Source organism: Gallus gallus, chromosome 1 (genome assembly GCF_016699485.2).
Source record: "Gallus gallus isolate bGalGal1 chromosome 1, bGalGal1.mat.broiler.GRCg7b, whole genome shotgun sequence".
Taxonomy (NCBI): Eukaryota; Metazoa; Chordata; class Aves; order Galliformes; family Phasianidae; genus Gallus; species Gallus gallus.
Genome location: NC_052532.1, coordinates 14854192 through 14881014, shown reverse-complemented (window position 1 = coordinate 14881014; position 26823 = coordinate 14854192). Strand labels below are relative to the sequence as shown.

Below are 26823 nucleotides of genomic sequence, written 5' to 3'. Positions count from 1 at the left end.
AATACTAATTCACACCAGAATAATTTGATCGCAAACAGTGTGAGGAATATTGAGCAATATGCTTGGAATAGACTTCTGCTGAGCAGCAGCCCCATGTGCTGTCGAGTGACAGGATAATTCTGACTTCTTAGCGCGCTCCCCGCCTGGCAGCGTGTGCTGGAGGGGCTCACTGGAAATCCAAGCAGATGCCTATGTGAAGCCCAGCGGTGCACACTACAGCTGTTTCAGTGCTGAGGTGCCTCAGTAGCTTAGATCTGATCTACAGTGGAAATGTTCAGCTGCTACAACTCTTCTTGATAATTCTTTCACCTTCTATCTAGTTTCTGTTTGTGCAAATGGATTTTTGCCAGTGCAGGGTGTGTTAGTTCCTGGATAAAGTGAGATAAATTACACCAGCAAAGCAATTTTGCATACCTAGGCTGTTTGCTGGTGTAAAAATACTGTGGACTATTGACCTCATTGCCAGGATTCTGTATGCTACTATAAATTTCTAATCTAGTGTTGGATTTAATGTAACCCTTTTTTTAGTTAAAAAAAAAAAGAAAAAAGAACATAGAATCAACAGTTACATTTAGTAAGCAAAGCCAGTGAAAAATATCGGGTGAGTCATACTGAATACTGTGAGTCTTCTGTCCCCCTTCTTTGTCCTCAAAACAATTTGATGGGGCTGGTTTAACAGATGGGCAGAAAACCTATCAGCGTGTGTTGGAAAACTGTTTCCAGATGAAGAACAGTTTTCTTAAGTTATTTGCACTCTTTTTTTCTTTGTTCAACACTGACTGAAGTAGTCAAAACATTTTAAGCATATTAAGCAATAACATATTAAGCAAGTCTATAAAATATTTAAATGGAAACTAGAAGCTAAGAGTTCTTAGAAATATTTACATTAATATTTGACTCAGTATAAATCTTATGATAACTGCTTTTGAATCTTCTAGGAACCTTGTGCTGAAGATAAAATGTTGGGTTGTCACGGTTGGTATTCTGTTGCGTACTGAAAATAGTTAGGATCATCTGGTGAATTTATTTCTGAATCCCAAATGAGCTGTGCTTTCACTTTGCTGTAGGTGCTCAGAAATGATTAAGCAATGAGACATAAGGTTTACGGTGATCCACCCAAGAAACATTTTGTAGTTATTAAAGTGTTGGAACACCCTTTGTTTTTCATGGACTCTTTCGGTTCATTTCCTTGTACAGCAGCTGCACAGTGGTGCTGTGCTTGAAGTGAGGTGGAGGTTTTAGTGGTTCTTCCTTATTTGTTGTTCTGGTCATTGGTATTAAAAACCGAGAAGGTCTGCCCTCTGCTTGTACTTTGGGAAGACCCAGCCTCTTAAAATTTATGTAAGGTTAACAGTCTGCATAATTTTGCAGAGTATGAGCAAGTTCTTGGCAGGAGGTGCCAAAAAGCTGTGGTAGATTTATGTTGTGCTCTGTAGTCTCAGAATTAGTTCAGAGGACATTAATGATAGCAGGTGACTAATAGTACAGCATGAAATAACTCTTATGTTGCGGATGAGTCAGGTGGTTATCAATTTCTAAACACATTTGCAAAGCAAAATCCATCTAACAAGTGAGGTTTGGAAGTTTTTTTAGATCTGCTGGAATCTTGCCATACATAGGTAGACTTTGGGATCTTTTCCCATCTGCATTGTATGAAAAGGGGTGGGAGACTCCTATAATTTTTTATACCTCTAGTATACAGTAACTCTCAAGCCCTTGCAGTGTCTCAAGTATGTTTTACCTCCCTAGAGCTGGAGTCAGCTAAATGATCGCTTTCAGTAGAAGACAGTGAGAAAAGGGTAGCTGAAAAACAGCTTCTTAACCTCTCCTTATCAAGCTTATCCCTTGCAAGTGATGGTTTTGTAGCTTCCTTTGTATCAGACACAGACTTCTCACACTGTGCCCCTTCTTTTTTCAAAGAATTCCTTTTGAAGATCTGGACCAGCTGCTAAATGTGCTCTGGGAAAGGGAAAAGTAGTACAACTCAATGGCTGCATTGCTAACTTTAGGCAATGCAACATTGCAAATCTCATACTACTGGTAGTACGTACGTATGTCCAAATTATATGATTAGATGAAATTCACAGATAACCCATTCTATGATTCTATGAAATTTATAGACACTGCTAGCAAGATAATGAGAATTTGAACTGTTATTTTAAAGATGCCATTTAGCTCTCAGGACTTCTGAAAACATTGAAAATGCAGAGCTCAAGAAGTTCAGAAATACTGTAGCAGAGTAAAATATCCATGCAAATACTTCTTTGAAATGTTAGAACCATGCCATGTTTTCTTGAGGACTGTTTTTTAACTTTTGGCACTGTTCCTACTGATGATTGCTGTCTGTCATTTTCCAGGGAAAGAAACCATGGTTGGGTGCCTCTTTCCCTCTCGCTGCTTCTCGTGGTCGCAAACATGATTTGCTTCCTCCACTTCAAGGGGAGGCTGAGAGGCTGTCTTAGGAGAGTACAGGCAGAATGAAGAACATGTATACAAACCTCAGACTCTCAAAATATGGATCCTCAAGAACATGAAGCTAGAAGTATTCTGAAATGTTCTGCTGTATCAGACCAAGGAGTGGTCTTTTTTTGTGTGTGTGTTTTTGTTTTTTTTAAATTTGTTTGTTTGGACTTGCTTTTTCTCCTCTTAAAAATGTTCTTCTGGTAGTTTGTGCATTTTACTAACTTAATTAACATGGTTCTCTCACTGTCCCCAGACAGATGTCCCTCTCTTGGTTGCTGCGGGGCCTTTACACTCAATTTAACTGCTTTCCATCTCACTGTATTTCTGAAATTGGAATTGTATTCAGCTTATTTTACGCCCGCAACAGGCTTCAGAGACAGAAAACTTCTTTTCTGTCATTCGTAGTGGTGTATGAACACTGAGTGATGATCGCTATTGCTCCCCCCTCCTGCCTTTTTTTTACAAGCCATTACTTAACTGTGGCTGTATACAAGTAGATGGCAAATGAGCACTGAGCATTCTCTGAACTAGTCAATGAAATTATTTTCCTATTTCCTGCTATCAGATACAAAATTTTATTATTGAAGCCCGATGCTCCTATGGAGTGCTCTGTCTTACCTAGAGTGCCTTTGAAGACCTGTCTGTTTTCCCTTACTCCAGCAATTTGCCTCCGTCTGTAACACTGCTCACCAAAGTCAGACCAAGCATAATCAACTTTGTGGATGAAAATGAGCCTTCAGAAGAATTAGACAGAACTTGGAATTGTTGCTTTCTGGAGAGGTTTGACGTTTCGAAATGCAGTTTTAATTCAATTTCTGACAAAGCCCAACCTGTCACAAAAGAGAAATTTGAAGAAGTTTGTGTTTTGGAATTGCATAAGCCTTATTTGTCTTTCTCCTCTAAATTAGTTTGTAACATAACACAACACAATTAAAATATTTTTTCTTGAAATAGGAAGCAATAGCTGCTTCCAAACTGCTACTGAAATACCTTACAAAACAATGCATTCGATTTTGATTTGCCATTTGGCATGCAAACACGATGCCAAAAATAAAAAGCCACTGCCTTGCAGAGGTTACAGTTTTCATTCTTAGTTCCCGCAAAACTAACGGAAACTGTTAAACCTGACGTTTTTACACTTGTGCTTGAGTCGTTTCTTGTAGGGCCCGTGTGCCCTTCAGGTGTTGGAGAAGGGGAGGGAAGGCCTCAGGGCTGTCTGCAGCCCCCAGCCTGAGGGGCGGGCCTGCAGCCTGCCTGGAGGCACTGCTCTCCTGCCACGTTCCTGTGCCTCGGTCAGGCCTAATGAGCCATTTTATTTATGAATATGATCTGTGTAATGTCTCCTTAAATGCAATCAGCTAACCCTGCCTTTTTAATTACTTACAATGATTTTAATTGGATCAGAACGCAGCAAGAAACATAAAGCAACAGTGTAATAGCGTTAGCAGAGCAAGGCCTCTGCTGAGAGCTGCCGCCAGGTTCCTCCATTCCCAGCCTGGCTCCATCTGTGGTGGGTGGCTGTCAGCTGGCCCAGCACTGTGCCATGTCAGCCCCGCTGGTGCAGGGTCTGCTGTGCGCAGCACGTGAGACACCACACACGTTTAAAGTGGAAATTAGTAGTATTTCAGGCAACTGGAATTTGATAGTATTTCAGGCTCTTGAGACTCGGAAAAAACTTTTTTTTACTCAGAACAGCGGACCAGCGTTGAGCTTTTGTGTGCCACTGTGTCTTGATGGTGTTTTTGGACTAGGGAAACCGTCAGCCCCCTCTCACTGCTTTCTGTTTGCCACTCAGCTCTGCAGCCCACCACTGTGTGTTACAACTGTCTTCAGAGACAAAATGCATGTCTTTCTTCCTTAGCTAAGAGCCAAGAGCACAGCTCATCCAGAAACTTGTCCTCTGTGATCAGTTTGTTGACAATCATTTTATTTGGCTCTCGAGATCATATGCTGGTTATTTTTTTCAGACAAGGCTACTTCTTAATTTCTGGTGTTTCAGTGATAAATGGTCATAAACATATCGACTCTATTAATACTGAAGACCAATGATAATCTTTGCTGAATTTTCTGCTGAAGATAAATATTTATTTTCACATTTTTGATTTTTGCTATGCAGAACAGACGTTCAGTTTATTAGAAAAGTGTAAATCGTAATTGTGCTGCAGTATAATAATTCCTTTACTTTAGGAGTGGGCTCCTTCAAGAAAGTTCAGCAAATGCTGTTGAGGAATTGTTTTTCCTCTGAATTTTTTTAATTCCATTTTTTCCACCAGAAGGAAAGGTGTTTAGCCCAAACTTTGGCATTATGAGTGTTAGAGAAGACGCTGTTTCTTTCCTGATCTTGAAATGATTCATAACTGTCTGTGGTGAATTCTACAAATTATGCTTTCTGAGGCCTGAGAAGAATCTGTTGCCAGACTAAATATTATTTAGAATTAGAAGAACTGCAATAAAAATTATGATGGAATCATATGAGTACACAATGAGTCTGTATGTTTTGACAGTTTTGTTTAAAAGTATTAAATTGCTAACCATCTTTTGTCCTTGGAGTAGCACTTTTATTTTGGTCCAAACAATTTTTTGTGTGTCAATTATTAAATATAATTGGCTGATAAATAATTGTGCAATTCTACAGAAAATGAATGCATTTATTTAATAACAATTATTCATTGAATTAAATGTTATCTGTTAACATTTTGTGCCTTTAAGAACTGGAAGGCTTGCTTGCTTTCTTGTTATCATTTAATTCATTATTTTGAACTCTGCTACTTAGGATATTGAATTTTAGATTTGAGTCTGTGTGGTGTTAGTGATAATAGAACTTAGATGTGTCATCAGAACTATATGAGAAGACTTGGCTTTTGATTTTCCACTGCATTAAAATTATAAAGGTACATTTAAATTAAATCTTATGAAGAGGGAATTACCACAGATTATGTTATGTGATTTCTAATTTTATCAATATAAGTTTTGTGGGGCTTTTTTTTTTTTTTTAAAGGAAAAAAAGCACATCAGTATACATTCAAGAGCCCAGATTAACCCAGATTAGTGATAAATCATATTATATTTTTAGGTAATTGAAGATCTTATATGGGTGGCATAAACAGTATGACACCACAGCTGTCTAAAGGCAGTCACTGGGCATGCATTAAAGGGTTGTTTTTTTCAGTGTCATCTTTGAAGAGCAGCTGTGCAGGTGCATTGTTCAAACCCCCTTTCACCTGTGCTCCTACGTGAGCAATCATTTAGGCTTGTTATCTGGTAGGTTTGGGAGCAGTGGTGGACAATGGAGAGCAGTTTATATGGGGTGGATTGCGGAGGCGCATGGCACTTCCTTCATCTTCCTTGCATTCTATTGTCATTGCAGAGGCAGCTAACTAATTAATTAAATGCTAAGGACGAGAGTTGCTTTAAACCAGTTTGTACCTACAGAATGTTTTTTAACAGATTACAACAAATGTTGAGGGGAGAGAGAAAAAGATTAAAGCTTTAAACATTTTTAGAATTTCGCTACCCAAATTGTGTAAGATAGAAGGTCTTAATGCATCATGGGAGATAACTGCTGTCAGTCTTTTGAGTCGTGGTTAAATGCTTTATATTTCTATCAAAATATCAGAAGGTAGGCACCTGTAGAGGCTAACTTCAATTACAAATATTCAGAATCTGATCACTGTTGGGTTTGGCTTTCAAGCAACATTCTTTTCTTGCACATCCTTTTAGTACTGCTGCTAAGTTTTGTTGTTGCTGGAAGAACTGGTGAGAATTCTGGCAGACTGAGTTGATTTCTGCCATAAGCTCATCTCTAAATTTTAATAAGGCTTTACTGTAGGAGATGAGATATTGTATGATGTTTTAAAATTGTGCAGTGATATTCAAGTTGTCTACAAAAGCACTCTGGATAACACAAGGTTCACTTTGGTCTCCCACAGAGTATCTGAAGTACACAAAACCTGTGTGATTTATAGCATACACAACATCTGTTGACTCTAAAAATGATAAAATCAAGTAAATCTGCAGCTAATTGCAGTCAGTTATTGATGGTATGCCAAGAAAGAGGTGGGAGGAATTAAATAGGCATTTATTAAAGATAAAAATTAAATATACTTTTAAGTACGGAGGGATTGGCTCTAAGGAAAATGCAGTTCTGCTTTTGCAGAAGTATTTTCCTGAAGGTATAAGTATGAAAGGAGTGAATGGTGGGTGTTGAAAAGAGGCAGAAGAGACCCACAAGGAGAGAAGAGTATGAAAGAAGTATTTGCAGCTTACATGTATATAAGTAAAGAGGAAAAATAGTATCACCTCTTACCTTATCCAGGGGCCGAGATAAATAGCATGGTTTTTGTTTCATTTGATTTTACAGTTCTGTAGCGCTACTGATCTTAAAGTACCTCCTGGTATTTTCAAATATGTGTTAGAAGTGATCCATGTACGATCTGTCAGTTTTGGATACATGCTGTCGTGTAAAAACAATGATAAAAATAAAAAGAAAGTAGCATATTGCTCACTGAATTGAAAAAAGAAGTGCAGCTAGAAACGGCTAGCTCTGTAACGTAGCTGTAGGCCTGTGTAACTTAGAGTCTAAAACTCTTCTTACACATACCTCTATCCTGATGAAAATTAGGGCTTTAATCGTTAACGTTATATATTAAAGCACACAAATGAACAAACATCTCTTCTGCCCTCCATCAAGGGCGCTGATTCAGCAAAGAGTTTGCCATCTTTGCTGTCTCAGCAACCAAAAGGGCGTTTGAAAAAAAGTTATTTTTGACTGAGATTTTTGGAACACCTCTTTTTTTTTTTTTTTTTTTGCATTGTATGTATCTGCTGCAATATGCTGCAGCAGTGATAAAAACTGAACCCTTGTATCTTTACGTAATGCTGAATATTAAAAACATTACTTGCCTATTGAATGATAAAATGAATGATTTTTAAAATAATATTAAAAAGCTGTCAAAAATACTGGTATTTTCATGTCAACATGTAAATTTAGGTTATCTCTTATATCCTTCTACTCCCCACTATCTTGATTGCTTCCACGACTTCAGTTTTGATGCTAACTTAGGTAAAGGAGAGAGAGTCAAAGTCATATACCTGCATTTAGATGAGCCCTTATCTCTGTTCTGGAAAGATTTTGTTCAGGCACTCCAGCAATGCAGTTCGAAGGGCATAATTCCTTTACATGGGTTTATGATACAGTTGCAATATATTTTCAGTGTAATTATCTCTTGCAGATATGAGAACACATTTCATCCTGTTTCATTTTATTTACTGATGCATTGCTCCATTTTAGGGAAGACTGCTTGTTGGACAGCTGTTGGGATTTTAAGAAAGACTTTCCTGACAATAAAGATCCTGATTCGTGTCTGCTTGAAATCTATTAAAACAAACAAACAAACAAAAAAAACCACTCTTCACCCCTTTGTTTTCCAGCCCTGGATACTCTCCTGAAATTTGAACCGAAATGCTGTTGGCACTGATAATGAGCAAGCAGTGCAAAGCTACTGGCGTGGATGGGAGTTGGGGGAAAACGTGCAAGGTGGAAAGGAAATGGTGACACTAAATTGCAGATTAATACTTATATCTTTTAACAGCTCAGCTCACATTCCAGCATTTTTTCTCTGTCTTATTTTTGAGCATGATGTCATTCTTGTCTCTTTCAACCCTCATGTTCATTTCTTCAGTGGTCCCCAACTTGTTCTTCGTATCTCCTGTGTTCTATATTACACCTATCTGTCCCCCTTATTTTTTTCCCATATGCTACACACATTGCTTTGCATCTGTGATGGTACAGAGTGTGTTCAAAACAGAAATAGGACAACTAGATTTTTACTGGCAACATGCTTTATTTTTGCTTAGTTCCAAAAAAAGCCCAAGAGGAATGTTGACTTGTCGAGGTATCACTGCTTTGTTGCTGCAATATATTTGGTTTTGAAAGTCCACATACATATGAAGGACCGTGCAGTGTCTAAATTAAACTTCAGTAAATTTGTTACAGAGAAATGTTTATCTCTCTGTTTGTTTTTAATGAAGAACAATCTCTTAATTATCAGATTAAAATGTGGACTTTCTAAATAATACATATATATATGATATTTGTTTTTATGATTATAACATTGTGCTGTCAATGCTGTTACAGAGTTGCTGTAACTCATAGGTACTGTGTAAGACATTTTTTTTTAATGTTTTCTGATCTATAGGCTAGAATATCAGCTAGAATATATAGCATGGAGCCAATTGCAGCACGATCATCTAACTACTGGTGATGAAAGGCATCAGTAATGCAGGTATTTTATCACAGAGAATTTAGAAAAATGCAGTTTAAGCTAGTAAAAAAGTTTCAGGAGCTTCTGAGAAAGTTTCTCAAATCAGCTGCTCTTAAGAAAGGCTTAAGAACCTTCGTGTGATTTTTAGAGTTCTGTTTCTTTTCCTGTCTGTGTGCACCTCTGGGAAAGATTTGGCTCCAGCTTCTCCCAGCCACCTGCTGCGCAGCATACAACAGAAGTGAGATCTCTTTCATTATCTTTCCTGGGTTAACAGACAATTCTGTTTGTCCTCATACGCATGTGCTTCAGTCCCCTTTGCTGTCTTGGTGGTTCCTTTTCGGCCTACTTGAGCTTAATTTACTGAAGGTTAGAATTGCAGAATCATAGAATATCCCAGATTGGAAGGGACCCACAAGGATCATTGAGTCCAACTCCTGGCTCCACACACCACCACCCAAAAGTCAAACTCCATGTCTGAGAGCATTTTCCCAATGCTTCTTGAACTCTGACAGCTTGGGGCCGTGCCCAGTGCTCTGGGCAGCCTGTTCCGTGCCCACCTCCCTCTGGTGAAGAACCTTTTCCTAATATTCAATCTGAACCTGAATTTAATTAATTTTGTCCCATCACCCAGGCTACTAACAATGATAGTATCATCCCCAGCACTGAGCAGCCACCAGGTGAGTGTGAATGGCCTTTGAGGCGGTCTTTGAGCCAAGGTTTCTGGGCAACTGGGGAGAAGTGAGTGAGCAAAACAGAACATAGTGCAGGTTCACTAAGATTGTGGGTCTGAACGCAGCACAGGGAAAAAAGACAGAGGAGGATCTCATGGTGGGAAACCTTAAAGGAGTTCAAGAAATTCTGCTTTAGGTCTAAGTGGATGTGGGAGTAGTGCGGTATAACTAGTGATTAGACCTAAGTAATGTTTGTCTTGGTATGCTAAGCTATTTTCTGAATCATGGCATTTTCACAGGGATGTCTCCAAAATATGGTGCTCATTGTTAAGTCAGGGATGATGATAAAAATAGATATCAAACTCATTTCCATCAATTCCAGATCTTGCCTGACATCTGATTTCCAGCCCTGAGAGTAGGAATTAACTCTTCCATCAAGACAGTTTAAATGCAGCTTTAATATAGTGTTAAAAATGAATACTCAGGTTTCTTCACTACTTCTATCCTCTTATCAACTTTGGGAGTATTTCTTGAGTTTTATGTGTGCAGTCTGGAGAGACAAAGCAAGTTTCCTCTGTTGGCAGAGGATGGCCACAGATGATAATTAAAGCATTGCTAAATATTTTCACAGAATCACAGAATGGCTCGGGCTGGAAGGGACCTCAAGAATCATGAATCTCCAACTCCCCTGCCCCAGGCAGGGCTTCCAGCCTCCACATTTAATACTAGACCAGGTTGCCCAGGGCCCCATCCAGCCTGGCCTTGAACACCTCCAGGGATGGGACATCCACAGCCTCTGGGCAGCCTGAACGCATACTTTAAAAATCAGCAATGATAATTTTGAGGAAACAGAAATCCAAGTGCAAAATGATACCCATTCCTTCCTCCTCCAATCTTCTATTCACGACAAACATCCCTTTGTTTTAACATGCTAGAAGTTACATTCTTTTATATCGAGGTGATCACTTGTTTTGGAATGTTGAACTCATTTTTCTTCTGAAGTCCTACTCTGGTAAAATAACACACTGTAGATGACAGTTCTTTTTTTACAGCACAAGGTAGAGTGCCCATGTTTAAATGAGTGGTTCAGATTTATTCTTTCTTTGAATCATTTACTTTCCCCAGTTTGGTTCTGGTACTATTGACCTGATTTCTTTAGAACTTAAACGTTCTTGGCATGTGATTGATATGAAAGGCTGAGAAGTAGTTTTGCTTTGTTTTTAGTTTTCATGTCTCTTTTCCCTAAGGGCATCTGTGAGAAACTGTACCTGGTTGTCCAATATTTTATTTCCTTTTCTGGACTTAAACAGCATGAGTGTGTTAACGCACTGCCCAGGAAAGCAAATAGAAGCACAGTAACACTGGCCCCGTTCTGTTTCTGGCTCCAGCTGGACAGTTTTGCCTCCCTTAATGTTTCTCAGACAGCTGAAATGCTAAACCTTATGTATTATGCATACGAGTAGTTAATTTTTAAGATGGGAGAAATTGGTTAAATAAAGATCAGTTTTCATAGGAACTTAATGGCATTTTAGTGGTAGAGAGATATTTTATTCTCAGTTCTTTCACAGAGGAAAGGAGAATTTTGCAGGAATCTGGATGTGTAGGAAAATGAAGGAAGGATAGCAGGAAATTTGTAAGTAGCTGGCACTAAAATTTTCTTCCTCTTCAGTAATGAATTCATGATCCCTTCATAAAAGTTTCAAAATCAGTCTTTTCAGATTCAAAATTGATCAGTTTATAAAGCATATCTAACGCATACAGCGTACATATAGTACAGAGCAACATTCTTATTTTGAACACCTCACGGGGCACCATAATTTATACCATTTTTATAGGAATAAACAACTTTTTTCAGAAGAGCTCACACTATAAAATGACTGTAAGATATTGTTTCATATTAACTGTAGTGGAATCCATTTCCCTTGATTTAGGGACTTAATATAAGCCTTGCTTCAGCAAGTGCTTAGGAGCCTGCTGCAGGATTTGGGGCAGACAATTCAGCCTATGCAGAGAATTAGTCTGCTTAAAGCAGATCATGGAGAAAGGATCTCTTCTGAGGCAGCTTCCATTTTTGAAGACCTACAAATGTGCCTGCTCTTGCCATTCCCCACCTGCTCTATGTATCAATTGCATAGAAAATGTAAGCACCTACAGAAAGAAGGCTGTTGTTCTTTAGGTTAGGTTATCCACCTATTCCTCCTAAGGAATAAAGATGGCATATAAAATATTCGATTGATTTAACCAGTAGGTGAGCATTGGGTTTCTGCCAGGGTATCAAGCTCTTAAGCTCAATTCTAGGACTTTTTATAGTTTTATATTACCTGCATTATTAAAAACAAATGATCTTAGTCGGGCCTAACAGCTTCCCAAGCTGGGGGTTTGGATATAACTGGGGCAAACATGACGCGATCCTTCCTTTTTGCTAGCAAGTGCAGTAGCTAACATTGCAGTGAGGACCATGGAAGTTTCCATGATGGATGAGATTTGTGGCCCATTCAAATCAGTAAATTACTTTGAGGTACGTTAGAAGTAGATGGGAAAAAAATTTCAAATTGATCCTCAGCAGTTCTAACAAATCGATCAACTAATTGTGTTTGTTTTGAGCTTGTATCCAGGCACTGCTGTAGGAATAAAGACTAAATTCATAATAATAACTCTCTTCAAGAATGGAATTTTGTCATTACTTAATATTTCTCCCTCCTAAGAAAGATTTTATGTGCTTTTACAGTACCTGTCCATTTCCTTCTAATTCTTTGTAATGCAGACATATACTGTAAATAGTGATTTACGTTCAGCTTTATGCACATCTTCTACCAATTTACATTCTGCCAAGAGGGGAAGTTGTAACCTGCCCTCTCATTTTTGCCAGCAGTGCACTTTTGTGCCTGCATTGTGCATCAGATGAGAGAGTAGAAGTTTCTTAGAAAATTGTGATTTTTCTTCATTTTCAAAAAAGAACAGCCTTAGGACACAGATGTTACAGATGTCACCAACTTTTCCCTCAGCTAAGAATGCAAAAGTAAAGCAAAGCAATTCATTTAAAAAAGAAATTGTCCCAAAACATTCCTCAAAGAGGCAAACAGAAATAACAGAGAATTTCAAGTATACTTTAATTTCTTTTAATTACCCCCAGTAGCCTCATCTTAATTTATCATTGGCAGCTTCCTATGTACTCACTGGGTAGGTTGTTCACAGGGAATCCACTTCAGCTCTTCTAATTTGCTTGTAGAACTTTGCTGTAACTTTGCTTTTTGTTCTTAGTGTTGCTGATGCAGCATCTCAAAGCACACAAGGATTTCTCTTTTTGCTCAAGTGTCCTCTTGACTGACTTGGTTTAATCACATTGGTTTGTTACTGTCTGTCCTGGTTTCCTATCAGTAGACTTCCATTGATTCTCTGGTTTTCATCAAGAGCTCAAAATCATCAGTTTAAATAACAAACATTATGCTGTTTCTGAGAAGCTTATAGTGATGCTAACTTCATCCTATATTTCAAACTTTTGAATATTTACTAAGAAAATTAATTCAGATTTTTTTTATCTTCATTATCTATTTTCACAGTGAAGTTTGAGATCAGAAGAGGAAATCATATCATAGAAAGAGTCTAAGTTGTTGAGTCAGAAAAACTCTTTTGCTCAGAGTATTTTTTTCTACCTAGTGTACTGTGCATATCAGATCTGTCTCTGTCTGTTAAACGCCTCTTATATAACTATCTGGGAAATGGTGGTTTAAAAAACATAGCTGTAAGCAACATCTCAGCCAGTGGATTAGAAAACTGTTCAGGTTTAATAAATCGAGAAAATTTGGAATTATAATGACAAAAATCTTTTTTCTTTAAGAAATATAAGAAACTAACCCTTTCTTTGGCTGAGGTACATTAAATGTCACTGATTCCTAGGGCTCAGTGCATTTTGCTTTGACATATAATATTTTTTGTTCAAGAAGATGATTCAGCAGGCAGTCTGTATTTTAAGTCCTTAAAAAGTCATTTCCAGCTGTGCTTTTCAAGCTTAATAAGGTGTGATAGTTCAAAAGGAAGCAATACCAGAGATAGCAGAGGAATGGGAGGTGAAGGAATGGCAACAGCACTGTATTTCCCTTCTCTAGTTTCCTCCCTTGCTTCATAGAATCATAGAATCGCTAAGGTTGGAATAGACCCACAGGATCATCCAGTCCAACCATTCGCCCTTCACCAATGGTTCTCGCTAAACCATGTCCCTCAACACAACATCCAAGTGCTCTTTGAACACCACCAGGCTCGGTGACTCCACCGCCTCTCTGGGCAGTCCCTGCCCCTTCAGTACATGGAAGTGACTGGGGCAGTGTGCTTCAGCTCATGCTGGTGCTGAGGGCAGTTTGTGCCATGGCTGCAGCCGTATGGTGTAGTGGTACAGTGTATTTAGCTCCTAACTCATTTTAGGCACAAGTGTTTCTTTATATAGTTATAAATAGTAAACTTACTAAATCTACTGTGTTTAGTTTAGGATTACCTTCATTCTGAAGCTTTAAGTTGAAAGACAGGAGAAGTGTGGAAGTCCTGCTAACCCTGTGGTAGTGATCGAGAACCGAGCTGTGAGCGATTGACCGGCTCTACGTTATGGAGGAAAGCTGGTAAATTTTGAACTGGGCTCCAGTCCCCAGAGTCAGTGCTAACTAGAAGATAAGCCTTTGCACTTCCTTTGCTCTTGAGGTGTGGACACAAATACCTTACAGATCATTTCACTCATACTTCTTTGGCCACAACTTCTTTGGTTAGACTGTATAGTTACTTAGTGACTGCACACAGCAAGAAACTGGATGATGGCACTGCACAAATGCATGGAGAAGAATTCTGCCTTTGCTAGTGCCTGGTAGTATCTCTCTTCACATGACGTTTTCTTTTTTAACTAAAACTAGCAGCTTGGAATATGCAAATTCCTCTACAATATTTTAAATACACTGGAAAGTGCTCTCAGAAACACCCTTTGAATTTTGCATAGTCCTATGTGGAGCCGGGAGCTGGACTGAGTGAGCCTTGTGGGTCCATTCCAGCTCGGGATGTTCTGTGACTATGGATTCTAAAGGCACTGAGGTTTGGGCAATGTGTCAACCGCCTCTGCTGCATTCCACCTGCATGGTCAGCAGTGACAGCTTCACTGGTGGCAATACAGAAGTGCAGATATGTTCTGTCTGTGTTGCAGCTTCCTTTCTTACATAGGAAGGTCAGGAAAGCACTTGCAGATGTTTGTACTGCACACTTGCTGTCTACACGAAAGCTGCTGATCATTTGAGAGTAGTATAATATGATTGCTGGGGCTTCTCTACTGGTTGGAGCAGTAGTCAGTGGCATCCAGAGCAGGCTGCCTAGCCACTGAACCCACAGAAAGGCTTTCTGTTATGAAGACCAACAGAAATGCATTGCCTCTGAAGTATTTTGTTAGGATTGCAGGGAATGTGAAGTGAAGCTGCAGATTTTGGCAGTTGAGCAGGAGGTGGCTGCCAGTCTGAGACACAGATGGAGCATTTGGAGAAGCCAAAGCAGCATGGGCTTTCTGTTCCTTTCATGGAACCATCAGACTGATTAGATTTTTAGCACCTGAAATGGCCTAATTTTGGTTTAGAGATTTAAAAAAAAACAAAACAAAAAACAGTAGGGAAAAACAATCTCTTGTATTTCTCTTTCACAATTCTTTTTTCTTTGGATTTAGGAGATCAGGACCACATTTTATTTTGTTTAAGCATCCTGAGGGTGTAGAGTGTGATTTTATCATATAAGTGAAATGCACAGCAAATTTTTTATTTTCTAGCTGAGTAGGTGAGTCTTTGATGTTATTTGCACCTTTTGTAGTGCCATGTTGCCAAAAATCTACTTGGCAGTAGATTTAAGCAGTGGCTCCTTCTTTGCACTTCTTTTTTCAATCTTACTATGTCAGCTGACAAGTAGAGGTCAAAAAAATAGCGTTCACATTCAGGACACTTGTTGATTGGTAACTGAAGGTACTGAGTGTATAGTATTAGTTTTAACAGGTTCATATGCAAGACCACATTTGGATAAGCAGCTTGGTCACAGCAAAAAATTGCTCTTCTCGGGATAAGTTACTCCTAGCTGGGTAAGAGGGACTGCCATAGCCCCTAGCAAAAACAGCTTTGTAAACATGTATTTGTGTCAGGCTTCATTAACAGCCTGTGCAACATGAAATGTACTTCCCTGCTGCTCACCTGTCCTGTGACTCCTCTGATCAATTTTTAAATGGGTGCATGCAGACAAAAGCATTTGCAGGTCTATTCTTAGTAGATTGAAGCCTATTTGAAACACAGTACTGTTAAGAAAGTTGATCTCCTTTATTCCTTACTCAGTTTTACGCAGCACTTCTGGAATCATTTATTTCAGTTTCTTATGCTGAGTTCATGTGCAAGAGAAGGGATGCTCCACTCTGTGTAGCTGTGCAGTGATCCACTTGGAATTTTGTGTTCAGTTATGAACATATGGTTGCAAAAATGAGTCTGATGCTTAGATCACTTTATTGTGAATAAACAAAAATAACTGGTTACTAAAGTGAAAGGTTATTTAAGATTTAAAAGTTCAGTTCACTTAGTAGGGATTTAAGTCTATGCCTTAATAGACATACTGGGAGGACATAAAGGAAGATGACTATTGGGAAGTCATTGTTATAAATGGAAATGGTGAAACATTGTCTTATGAAGGAAGTATCTGTCACTGAGTGATGTGCCTCGGCCATTAGTTTGTTTTATTCATTTTTTCAAAAGAAGGAGTGGAACTCATGCTCAACTGAGCAGAATGCTGATCAGTGTGTAAATGGGAGTAGTCCTGTATTCTCTTGTAGATAAGCAGTAGTGTGAAGGTCCAGGCTATCTTGACAATTGAATTAGATTGACTCAGATCTAAAAAGATTTAAAACCCACAGAAACAAAAAGGGGGGAAAAAATGTTGTCCAACTTCAGAGGTTCACTGAGGACCCTCCTAGACTGCTTTTATAGTTCCCCATGGATCTCAACTAAGGCACCCAGAGATGTTCAACGTGTCCATTTTATAAATTTAATGTCTGATTCTTACCTAACTTCTGTTGTAATTCAGAGGTTTGAGTGAATATGCATATCTGTTCTTGGAGGAGCCTAAAGAAAGTACACTCAGGTTATGCTGCTCCTATTCCAGGAACATGCATTTCAGAGCAGTGGCTATAGTTGGTTTAGTTTACAGTAGATATGAATGTAATTGTATAACATTTGAATGATATAAGTTCTAGCCCGATCTAAGCTGTAGGTCTTCATTAGCTTGCAGGAGGCCGAGTAAACAGTTCTTGCATTGCAAGAGATTACCACAGAAAGATGGAAGCCATCTGAGAAAAGATGTCCTCCAGCCCTTCTTTCAGGAGTGGGTCAGTGGTTATGTTAGGGCAGGTCAGGAGTGCAAGACCAGGCAGGGATCCAACTCGTAGCATAGAGGTGAGGTATCTCAGGGGGTGTGAAAAACTGATTTTTATTCCCTAGGTTATGTTTTATATCTTAAATTGCCCCATGTGAAAAGCCCAAGTAGATGAAAGAGCAGAGATCAGAGTGTCACATCCTTTAAAAAAGGGAGAAAGATTGTCACGGATTCAAACCTCTTTGGATAAAGAAAGACAAAGTGGCATTTTCAATTTGCTGGCATGGGCTAATTACTAATTGTCAATTAATGAAAGATTAAATGGTTTAACCACGTTTACATAGCCAGTGACAGAAGTCAGGTTTCAGCGGATTTTCTTGCTGCAGTCACTTGCCCTGCTGAATAATGTGTGGATGCTGTACTGATGGACAGCTGGTTTCTGTCATGAAAATAAATTTTGTAGTGTCCTTTTTGTATTTGATCTGCAATGTTTAGAATTTAAATTTGTATTTCAAGTATAATTTAAACATACAAACACATAATACATAGAGATTGTCAGATATTAGAACAAATTATGCTTGTTAAAACATCTGGTTAGAGAAATTCAGTTATATAGTTAGTCCTCTAAGATAAGGATGTGACTTCTTGGCCCTTGATGCACCATAACTGAGATTCTTGAATTCCTTGAACTCACAGCTTTTCCAAAGTGTCTGATTCTAGAGAGGTAAATGAGATGTATTAAATATGCATATTCGTGAGCAATAGTCTTTTGATTTTCAATTTTTCTTGAACAGTTCATTCCTTCAGCGTGCTCCATTGTCAGGTGTTTTATGCAAAAATGTTCTTTGGAACTAAGTATAATTTCTAAACGTTTCAATGTGTTTAAAATGTTCCATTATTATATGTCATGCTTATCAATATTTTGTTGCTTTTATAGATTACCTTTCTCAAGGGATAGATCTGTCTGGAATAGAAGTAATTGAAAATGACCTGCTTTTTATTGCAAGAGCTCGGCTGGAGGTGGAAAATCAGGCTAAAAGGTTACTTGAGCAAGGTGTGGAGACTCAGGTAAAATATGTGTTCTTTTTTACTTCCTTTCAAAAGTGAAGTTTGAAGGAAGGGTGCTGTGAGGCTGATTTCCTTGGTTTGGCCTTGCATTTTCTAATGGACGTTAAACTTTAGAAAAAATATCTTATTTGCAAGAGAAAGTCATATGCACATATCAGTATCTAAAGAGATGGACAAAACTAGTTTTGTGCAAATATTTATTTGCAAAACTAACATTTTGTAGTGTATGACGTTGATAATATGCCAAGTTTTACAGATAAATCTGAAAAATGTAGTTGCTAAAAACTAAGAAGATTTCTACATTTTAGCTATGCAGTTATGTAATGAAATGATTTGATGGATTTCCGATTAATACTTTAAAAGGCATTTTAGACTTTGAGGTAGATATTCACTATAGGGAATATGCATAATTACATTCTTCTGTACTAAATGTAATTATCTACATTTTAATAACCTATGTGTGTTATTTAACTATTTGTAGTATCATTTGTACTGACCCTTTGCCTTTTTTTAACATTTGTATTCCTTTGGGTATTAAAAAAAACCAACGTATTTTAATCTCCAATACTCCAATAAGAGGAGAAATCTAGCACAAGTTCCTATCAGCTTTGTTTTTTAGAGAACAAAGTGTATTAGAATAAGACATTTCTATGCTGTTTGTTAAAAATAGTTAACCTTGTGAGGCAATATAGCATTTATTTGTAGTATTGGATGCTGACATGAAAGCAGAACATAAATGGAATGGAAAATCTCTTAATTAAATTAGCTTCCTTAGATAATTGAAGATTAAAATGATCAGTATGTATCAATTGTCTTAGACCTCTCATTGTAAGTAATTCTCTGCAGTAAGAAGTCATAACTGTGGTAAATACCGTTCATTATTTACTGATAGCAAAATGATAGGGGAAAAGAAAAACGCTCCATTTTTTGCTAAATTACTATTCAGATATTGAAACTCCTGGCTTTTTTAGCATGTTGCTGAACTATCATTGGGCTTGTTACAATCTACGAAATATATGCTATATTAAATGAAGACTGAACGATGATAAGGGCTGAGAAAAAGCAAGTAGACATCTATTTTAAATGTAGCAAAAGTCTTCATCGGTGTCGACCCCTTCTAGTTTTTCATGTCAGATTTGACCTTCTGTGATAATTTGCTCTTTATATTAAGTACTAAAATGGAACTGACAAAGAAACCCTGGGGAAATCAATCCCACTCTACTTGAAAAATTGACGGATTTATTAGGTGTTCCAGGCTGTATCCAGGTAATCAAGAGATTATTAAAGTATTTGCCTGTTGTGCTTTAGCCAGGGGCCTGTTTCTAGCAAGAAAGATTGTTTGGAAGATTGTTTAGAAGAACATTTCTAGTGTTTAGTCCTATCAGAAATGGATACTTTTATTAAGTAATATTGGGATATGCTTCACAGATTTGTTGTTGGATACAGATAGCTGCTTTAATGTTGAAATAATATTGTGTTTTATAAAATACGCATGCAGACGTTGCCCAAGAAATATAGAGTTTGAAATATGACCATTTGTCTTTGGTTCTTATTACTGTAACTGTTTATTGACAACCTGATTTACATTTATACCTTCCAAGCCCTGAGATTTCCCATAAGAGAAGCACAGAATCTTCATCTTTTCATGTGCATTTTGTAGTACAGAATTTTTTAGATAGGCTGCCTTTTTGATAATTTCTATTGTGATAGCCAGGTCTGTGCCACTGAGAATAATGCAGGTGTATTTTGTCCAGGTGGTTGTTCGGTTATTTGATATTTGGAATAGCAATTTTAATTTTTACTTTTTTGATCTATGTAAATAATACATGAGATCAGTTGCCTTTGTAAGAGAGGTCTGTTTCTGTATTTCACTGAGCAGCTTTCAGTAGTGCTTTAAGAAGGAAGTCAGCTTTAGATCTCTGTTTTAGAATACTCCAATGACCACCTGAAAGAACAGAAGGAAGTGAAAATGCATTAGAAAAACAAAACAAAACAAAACAAAATCCAAAGCTGTATCTCCTTTTAAGCAGTTGTTTGTTAAAATTTGGTGAATGTCTTCTGTGGAAATCAGCTCTTGAGAATAGATCTAAAAGGTTGGAACTGTCTCTTTCAATGTATTGATGTATTATTTGTTTAGATAGGAGACTATTTTTGTTCTTTTAATTGTTTATTCAATGAAGTAGAATTTCTTTATGAGCTGTGTCCAGATTCACCAAAAAAAAAAATGGCATGTGAAAGCAGATACTTACCTGAAAGTGGTACATTGTCTTTTTCTCAGCATTATAATTCATATTTTCATTGCAAGTTCATCACCGTGGCATTTGTATATTTCTCAGAAGAAAATAAATCTCTTTCCTTCTCTCCTGTTTCATTGGAAGAGTGACGTTAGCAGTTGACTGCTTCAGAAGTGACACCCAGCTGTGGGATGAGGTCAACAAACCAGAGGGACAAGATGCCATCCAGAGGGACCTAGACAGGCTTGAGCAGTGGCCCGAGGTGAACCTCATGAGGTTCAACAAATCCAAATGCAAGGTCTTGCATCTAGGTTATCATCTTGCATCTGAGGCAACATTTGCTACCATTATAAGCTGGGGAATGAAAGGATTGAGTGCAGCCCTGCCGAATGAAAGGATTGAGTGCAGCCCTGCCGAAAACGACCTGGGTGTACTGGTGGATGGGAAGCTGGACATGAGCCAGCAGTGTGCCCTCACAGCCCAGATAGCCAACTGTATCCTGGGCTGCATCAAAAGCAGCATGGCCAGCAGAGTGAAGGAGGTGATCCTGACTCTCTCTACTCTGTACTGGTGAGGCTTTAATTGGAATACTGTGTCCAGATGTGGAGTCCTCAGTACAGGAGAGACTGCTGGAGCATGTCTGGAGGAGGGCCACAAAAATGATTCGGCCTTTCAGTATCTAAAGGGGAGCTACAGGAAAGAAGGGGACAGACTCTTTAGCAGAGTCGTTTGTGATAGAACACGGGAAATGGTTTCAAGTTTAAAGAGGATAGATTTAGGTTAGATATAAGGAAAAAAGTTTTTTACAGTAAGGATGGTGAGGCACTGGAAAAGGTTGCCCAGAGCTGTGGTTGATGTCCCATCCCTGGAGACTTTCAGGGCCAGGCTGGACCTGGCTCTGGGCAACCTGACCTAGCTGTGCATGTCCTTGTTCATAGCAGGGGATTTGGACTAGATGACCTTTAAAAGTCTCTTCCAACTCTAAAGATTTTATTATTCTATGATTCTAAGTGAAGGCTTCTATGTGTGCTCACAGGAGTAACTTCAAAGCTGCCATCTGGGTATAAACTAGAAGAGTCGCTCAACATTTCTAGACTTAACAGGTTTTCATAGAGCTGCCAACCATGCTTGTCTTCCTAATCCTTTTAGAAACAGTAAGCCCTCTCTGCTCCTGTGGGCAAAAGTAAAACATATAATGGTAAATTCATTGAAGTGGAGGTACCAATGACTACAGGCGTTTCTTTTTTATTTCATTGTATGCTTTGTAACCCACTCCTGGTATATATAGTGCAGATTAATGCTCTGTCATGAGCAGCATCAAGAAAATTGATTCAAATTCTGTTCTTACTGTTTAGTGCTGAATTTCTTCATAGCTGTCCTTCACACTGTAAGCAGACTCATAGCAGATAGTATAGAAATCAGGAGAGGCTGCTTTAGCAGAGATACAACCACAGCAATTATTATAGTCAGTCTCTTAGAACATACAGCAGTGTTTCCTGCCTAAAAACAAGGAAACAAGAAAAGGTACGTAGCCGTCTTGCAACCACCTGAAGTGTCCCCTGCATTTCTCTGGCTTACCGGAGGAACTCTAGGCAAAATGATCTAAATTTTCCTTAAACACCACTTTTTTTTTTTTTTTTTTTTTTTTTTTGTAAAGAAGTGTATTGTGTAAGGTATATATGAATAATAATAAATTACTCAGAACAAAATAAACCAGTCAATCCTGTATAGAACAGTTCTGCTGAACAGTCTTGTGGCTGCTGTACTTGAAAAGAAAACTTATTCCATAGCTTAGCTCGTGCTTCAAACCCTTTCTGTTATATTATCATGCTTAGTGCTAGACTTCATCTTACAGCCAGGGAGGGGTGCCCACACTTAGTTCCATCAAGTAATTGAAGTGTTGGTAGCATTAAGGGCCAGGTCCGGTGTATATAAAAGAATACGTATCCATCTCTCCCATCTTTACTCCTGTTAACATGTAGCACAAGTTCTGAACTAGGTTTCCTGCTTTAACCACAGTTATGGGGCATCCCTGAGTAAGAAGGTTGGATTTTTGCAGGTTTTGTACTAGTATGTGTGAAATGGGTTAGGAACCTATGCTCTTGCTTTTGACCTTACCAATTTAAACTTTGTTTATTTGTTAGGATATAGATGATGACAATTATGGTATCACTGAATATAGAATAAAACATATTTAGATCAAACAGGACATGATGTGGAGATGAGAGCAGAACTCAGAATTCCTTGATTATGCACCCTAAACAGAGTTTATGTTACAGAAAACTTCCTAATTTTTCTACCTAGCATAAATCTAGAGAGAGTTATATTCATTGGTAGTAGTGAAAGTTTCTGGTGACCTTATAGTGAAGTTTCTTGATCGTGTTAGAGAAAGCAAAAAATAAGTGTAAACTTAGTAGCTCTCCTTTGTTCAAATGAATGTTGAATTGTCTGCAGTTTTTCTTTAATACATAGATTTTTTTAAAGACCTCTCTTGATTATAATCTCAGAGAATAAAGAGGGAAGAAAGCAAACAAACAAAAATAATCCTAAACTCTACTTCTGCAAGATATTCAAATGCCAGAGTTGTGTGAACAAGATGAATATGTAAGCAATACAATCTGCGCACAAATGTCTCAATTACTTTCAATATAATGTTGTTATAAATTTGTAGAACTGAGCATTTTGGGGGGTATTTTGAATTTCCATATTGTATCTGACTGAGTAGAATTCATTGTGATCTCTTTTGCATCCTGTTTCATACTGAGTCTCTCCTCTAAGTTGAATTGGCTTTGGGACAACTACAGCATTTTTTTTTTCACATTAAAAATTATTGATTAGATGTATATTTATAATTGTTCTTGTCGAATGCTATTTAGAGCCTGAGAACAAGCGGCTGAAGGATGAAGTATCTGCATAATTAACCAGTGTTCTGGAAGTTGCTCATCAAAAAGTTGCTCGATTTATCTCTAATCAGGGTCGTCTAAGCTAGGTGCTTATGTAGTACATTTTGCAGTGGTACGGCAAGATTGGTGATAGTAATCTGATCTCCTTGTCAGACCAGCATTTAATCTCATGTCAAGGTTCTCTATTACTGTCCCTAAGGGATTGGTGGGAAAAGTATGCGTATGCATTTTTTCTGGAGGTGATCATCAAGAAATTGCAGAATTTGTTTCATGTCATATCATTAATTCATATCATATCATATCATATTATTACCCTGAGACAGCATGTTCCAGGCATGTAGATGCACTTGGAGGTGCTCAAGATATTTACATATGGAGAATGGCTGGCATTGATTCAATTCACTTTTTCACATTTTGGCAGAACCCACAAAAAATGATGATGTTGCATTCTTGAGTTATTTCTGATAATTACTGCCACGCACCTGGCTTTTGTAGCAGTACTGTGTGGGTAAGGGCATGTGAACTTGAATTTCTAATTACTAATCTTACAAACTTAAATAAGATTATGTGTTTTGTTAAAACATTCTCTTTCTTGGTTGTCTTTGGCATATAGGCCTTGTACAGGTATATGAATGTGCTGTCTAAAGCTGTCCAGTCTGTGGAACAGAGCTTGATTGTAGAACAGAGTGTAATGTCAAAGTAGAATGACACTTAGTGTGACACACAGTTGAATGGTGGGCTTCTTAACTTTTATCTTTGGTCGATTTAGCTTAGGATGTACTGTACTACCCACACTGATGTACTGCACTACTCAAAAGAAAAGCTTGACTTCTGGATGTTTTTCCCTGCCCTTTGCTGCTTTTCCATGTCAGCTACCATATTTTGTTCGATTTAAAAAAATATATATAAGATTATGCAAATGGAAATTGATTTCATATTGCATTTAATTGCGTAATTACAAAGTGATCATTGTAATAGTAAATAAAGTAGAAAAAATATGAGCAAATAACTCCTACAGTTTGTTCATGACCATCTTTGTATCCGTATACTGTAGGCCGTCCTCATAAAAAGTCTGGAAAACCTGGAGTTGAAATGCTACCCAGAGCATACATTTTTTTATGTCGAAGAGCAGTCAATGTTTCTTCTTGGTTTTATTTTTTTGTTCTGACATTTGTTTCTGCTTTAAAAGCTAGAAGTTGGGATTTAACCTTGTCACTGTCAAAAATTTAATGAGTATGGTGCACTTCAGGCAGTAGCTGTTATGCTTCCTTATTATCCTGTAATCTGGATTCCCTGGAGGACATCCTGATGAAAAAGCTGTCTCAGTCTAGTTTCCATAATAAAGTGATTGACTATGATATGTTATAGAAATGGAAGGCATTTTTGATTCTTCATTTTGAAGTCAATTAGTTGAATCTAGAGTAAGAAGACTATGTATGTTATCTGTAAAAAGGAGAATTTGGACCTATTTGCTACTTTTGGCATACAGTGAGGGTGGTAGCTATACTTAACTTTACGTCATCTGGTTTTGCTTAGTGAAGACCGAGGATGAGATTCAAAGCTTTTTTTTCTTTCTTTCTTTCTTTCTTTCTTTTTTCTCATTAGCCACTCATTTTAGTTGCTGTTTGGAATTCTAATGTAGACACTGAAGACATTTCATTGTGTCATATTGGCTTTCATTGTCAATAATCGCAGTTATCCTTTCTGGCACTTCAGTCTGTTTAATTAAAATCCTAGGAGCTTATACTGATTTTTGTTTTCAGCTTTGCGGTAGTTCTCTATGCACATACAGCATTTTCATTTTGTGTGTTTATGTATCTCTACTTCGTTCTAACCTTTGAGTTTCTTTGTCACAGAAATGTATTCATGTTGCATTATTCAATTTTATTTTTCATCTTCAGTATTGTGGTTATGGTTTTCATGATCTCGTTAACTTGCTAAATCAAATTCCTTCATCTGGCCATCTGGAGCATGGCAGTACTGAAGGAGTTTTCAATAAATCTAAATTATTTCTTCCTTATTCTGTTAAGATGTGATATAGCAACGTATGGCTCATCTAGCAACCAGGAAGTATATCTTCTAAGTGCATGTTAGTTATATGCTACTTTGGAATGATAAACTAAATGGGGATTAACCAAACCTTCGATATTTTGGCTTTACTATTCTGGACTAAAAAGAGTTCCTTTTATCTTAAAGTGTGATCTAATGGATCTGAAGTGTTAACCATGCTTCAGTAATTCAAAATCATCAAGCTGAGCACTAAGTATGAATTTATGTTTCTGAACTATGGATTAAAATAAACCGCAGATTTCTCTGCAACATAATCGGCTGATACTGATATAACCTAGAATATCCTTTCAGTTTCCATAGGAACAGATGATAGAATGTTTTGAATTTTGGAAAAGCTAAAATGAATGTCTGGCTTCAATGTAGTTCACTTATATTTTGCAGCTTGCAACCTCTCCATGTGAGGACTAGAAGTGTGCAAAAAACGAAAGGTGGAATATCCACACAACTCGTATTAAAACATATTTTTAGTAGTGGTAGCAGTAATAATAAAAAAATACCGTGTTTCCGTGCATAATTCTTCAGGTGTTGTTTGCTATAGAGGTAGAAAACATATTTCCAAATCCATAGCAAAATAGAAACGACGAATTATTTGTGTTTGTTAATGCCTCTTCAAATGTTTTACAGTAACAAAGAAGTGCCTGGTAGGTCATCTCTAATTCTCATCTCCAGTCATTGCTTCATCTCCCTATTTCCCTGTATATTTTCTCGCTGGAACAATCTGAGCAGCGCAAGAAAGAACTTCATGTAGTTAGAAAGGGAAGATCTATCCGACCCTGCTGAAATGCATGCTGGTTTATATAGGGGAATTTAACTAAAGGCGATAATCCAAGAAAGACAATGAAACATGCTAGCGGTATTAGTGCTTGTTTTATTAGATGCTTGACTGTTCTTTCTTAACAGATCGTGTTTGCTAAATTAGAGAAGATATGCTTCGAGTGTAAAAACATTAAGAAGATTTAAAATATGCCTCTTGGTTTGAGATAAATAGATACGTAACTCCAATATTTACATAGAGGGAAGGTATAAAAGCCTTATCAAGAAACAGTTAGGAATCTCAGTGTCTGTAACCTGAAGCCTTGTGAACGTGGGTTCAGGTGATAACAGCTCAGTTTGTTTTCACTTCATTTCATTTTCATTTCATCCGCCATTTCAGATGCTTGATCTTTAAAGCATTCTGTATGTGGGAATTTCTATGGTACTGAAAGGAAAAAAAAATGAAACGAACAAGTGAAGTAAGTACAAACAGGCAAGTAGCATGTTAACTCATGGCGAGTTCCTCTTTTCAGTGTAACAGGTTTTGGTCTTTGAATGGGGCTACACTCTGCTTGTGTAGTACAAATAATAGCCTTTTCAAATATCTGTATTCTGGGATTATTTTTAGCTACCATTAAATAGAAGATTCGTGAGGAGTGTAGTTGTCTGAACATATGGGCAAGTTTAATAACAATATTCTGAAAATACAAGGATTTTCAAAAAAGAATGTTATCCTGTTCAACACTGGCATATAATTTCGTGTTGCAAATGTGCAGAGGACCTTGTGTCATGTTACTTTCTGAATATTGATCCTCTTATTATTGGTTCTGGTTTTCACTTTTGTATTATATTTCAGAAAATTCTTCACAAACTGTAGTACTTGGCTTAGGCAGGTATTAGCAACCATTACTCTGCAGATATGCAAATACAGCATAGTTCTAAATGGCAAGAAGTAAGGAAGAATGTTCTTATATTTGAGTTTGCAAGTATCTATGTCTTAAACATTAGACAACAGTGGCCCATTAAATGGGCTTTG

The 26823-nt window shown here is 37.6% G+C and overlaps 1 protein-coding gene across 1 annotated transcript in view; it reads left to right on the top strand.

The window, feature by feature from the left end:
• Positions 1-26823, top strand: part of COG5 (component of oligomeric golgi complex 5) — a 184111-nt gene that overhangs the window by 58786 nt on the left and 98502 nt on the right. The window contains exon 7 of the mRNA NM_001199445.6: positions 17697-17827. Coding sequence (NP_001186374.1) covers positions 17697-17827 — 131 coding nt within the window. The remainder of the gene's footprint in view (positions 1-17696; positions 17828-26823) is intronic.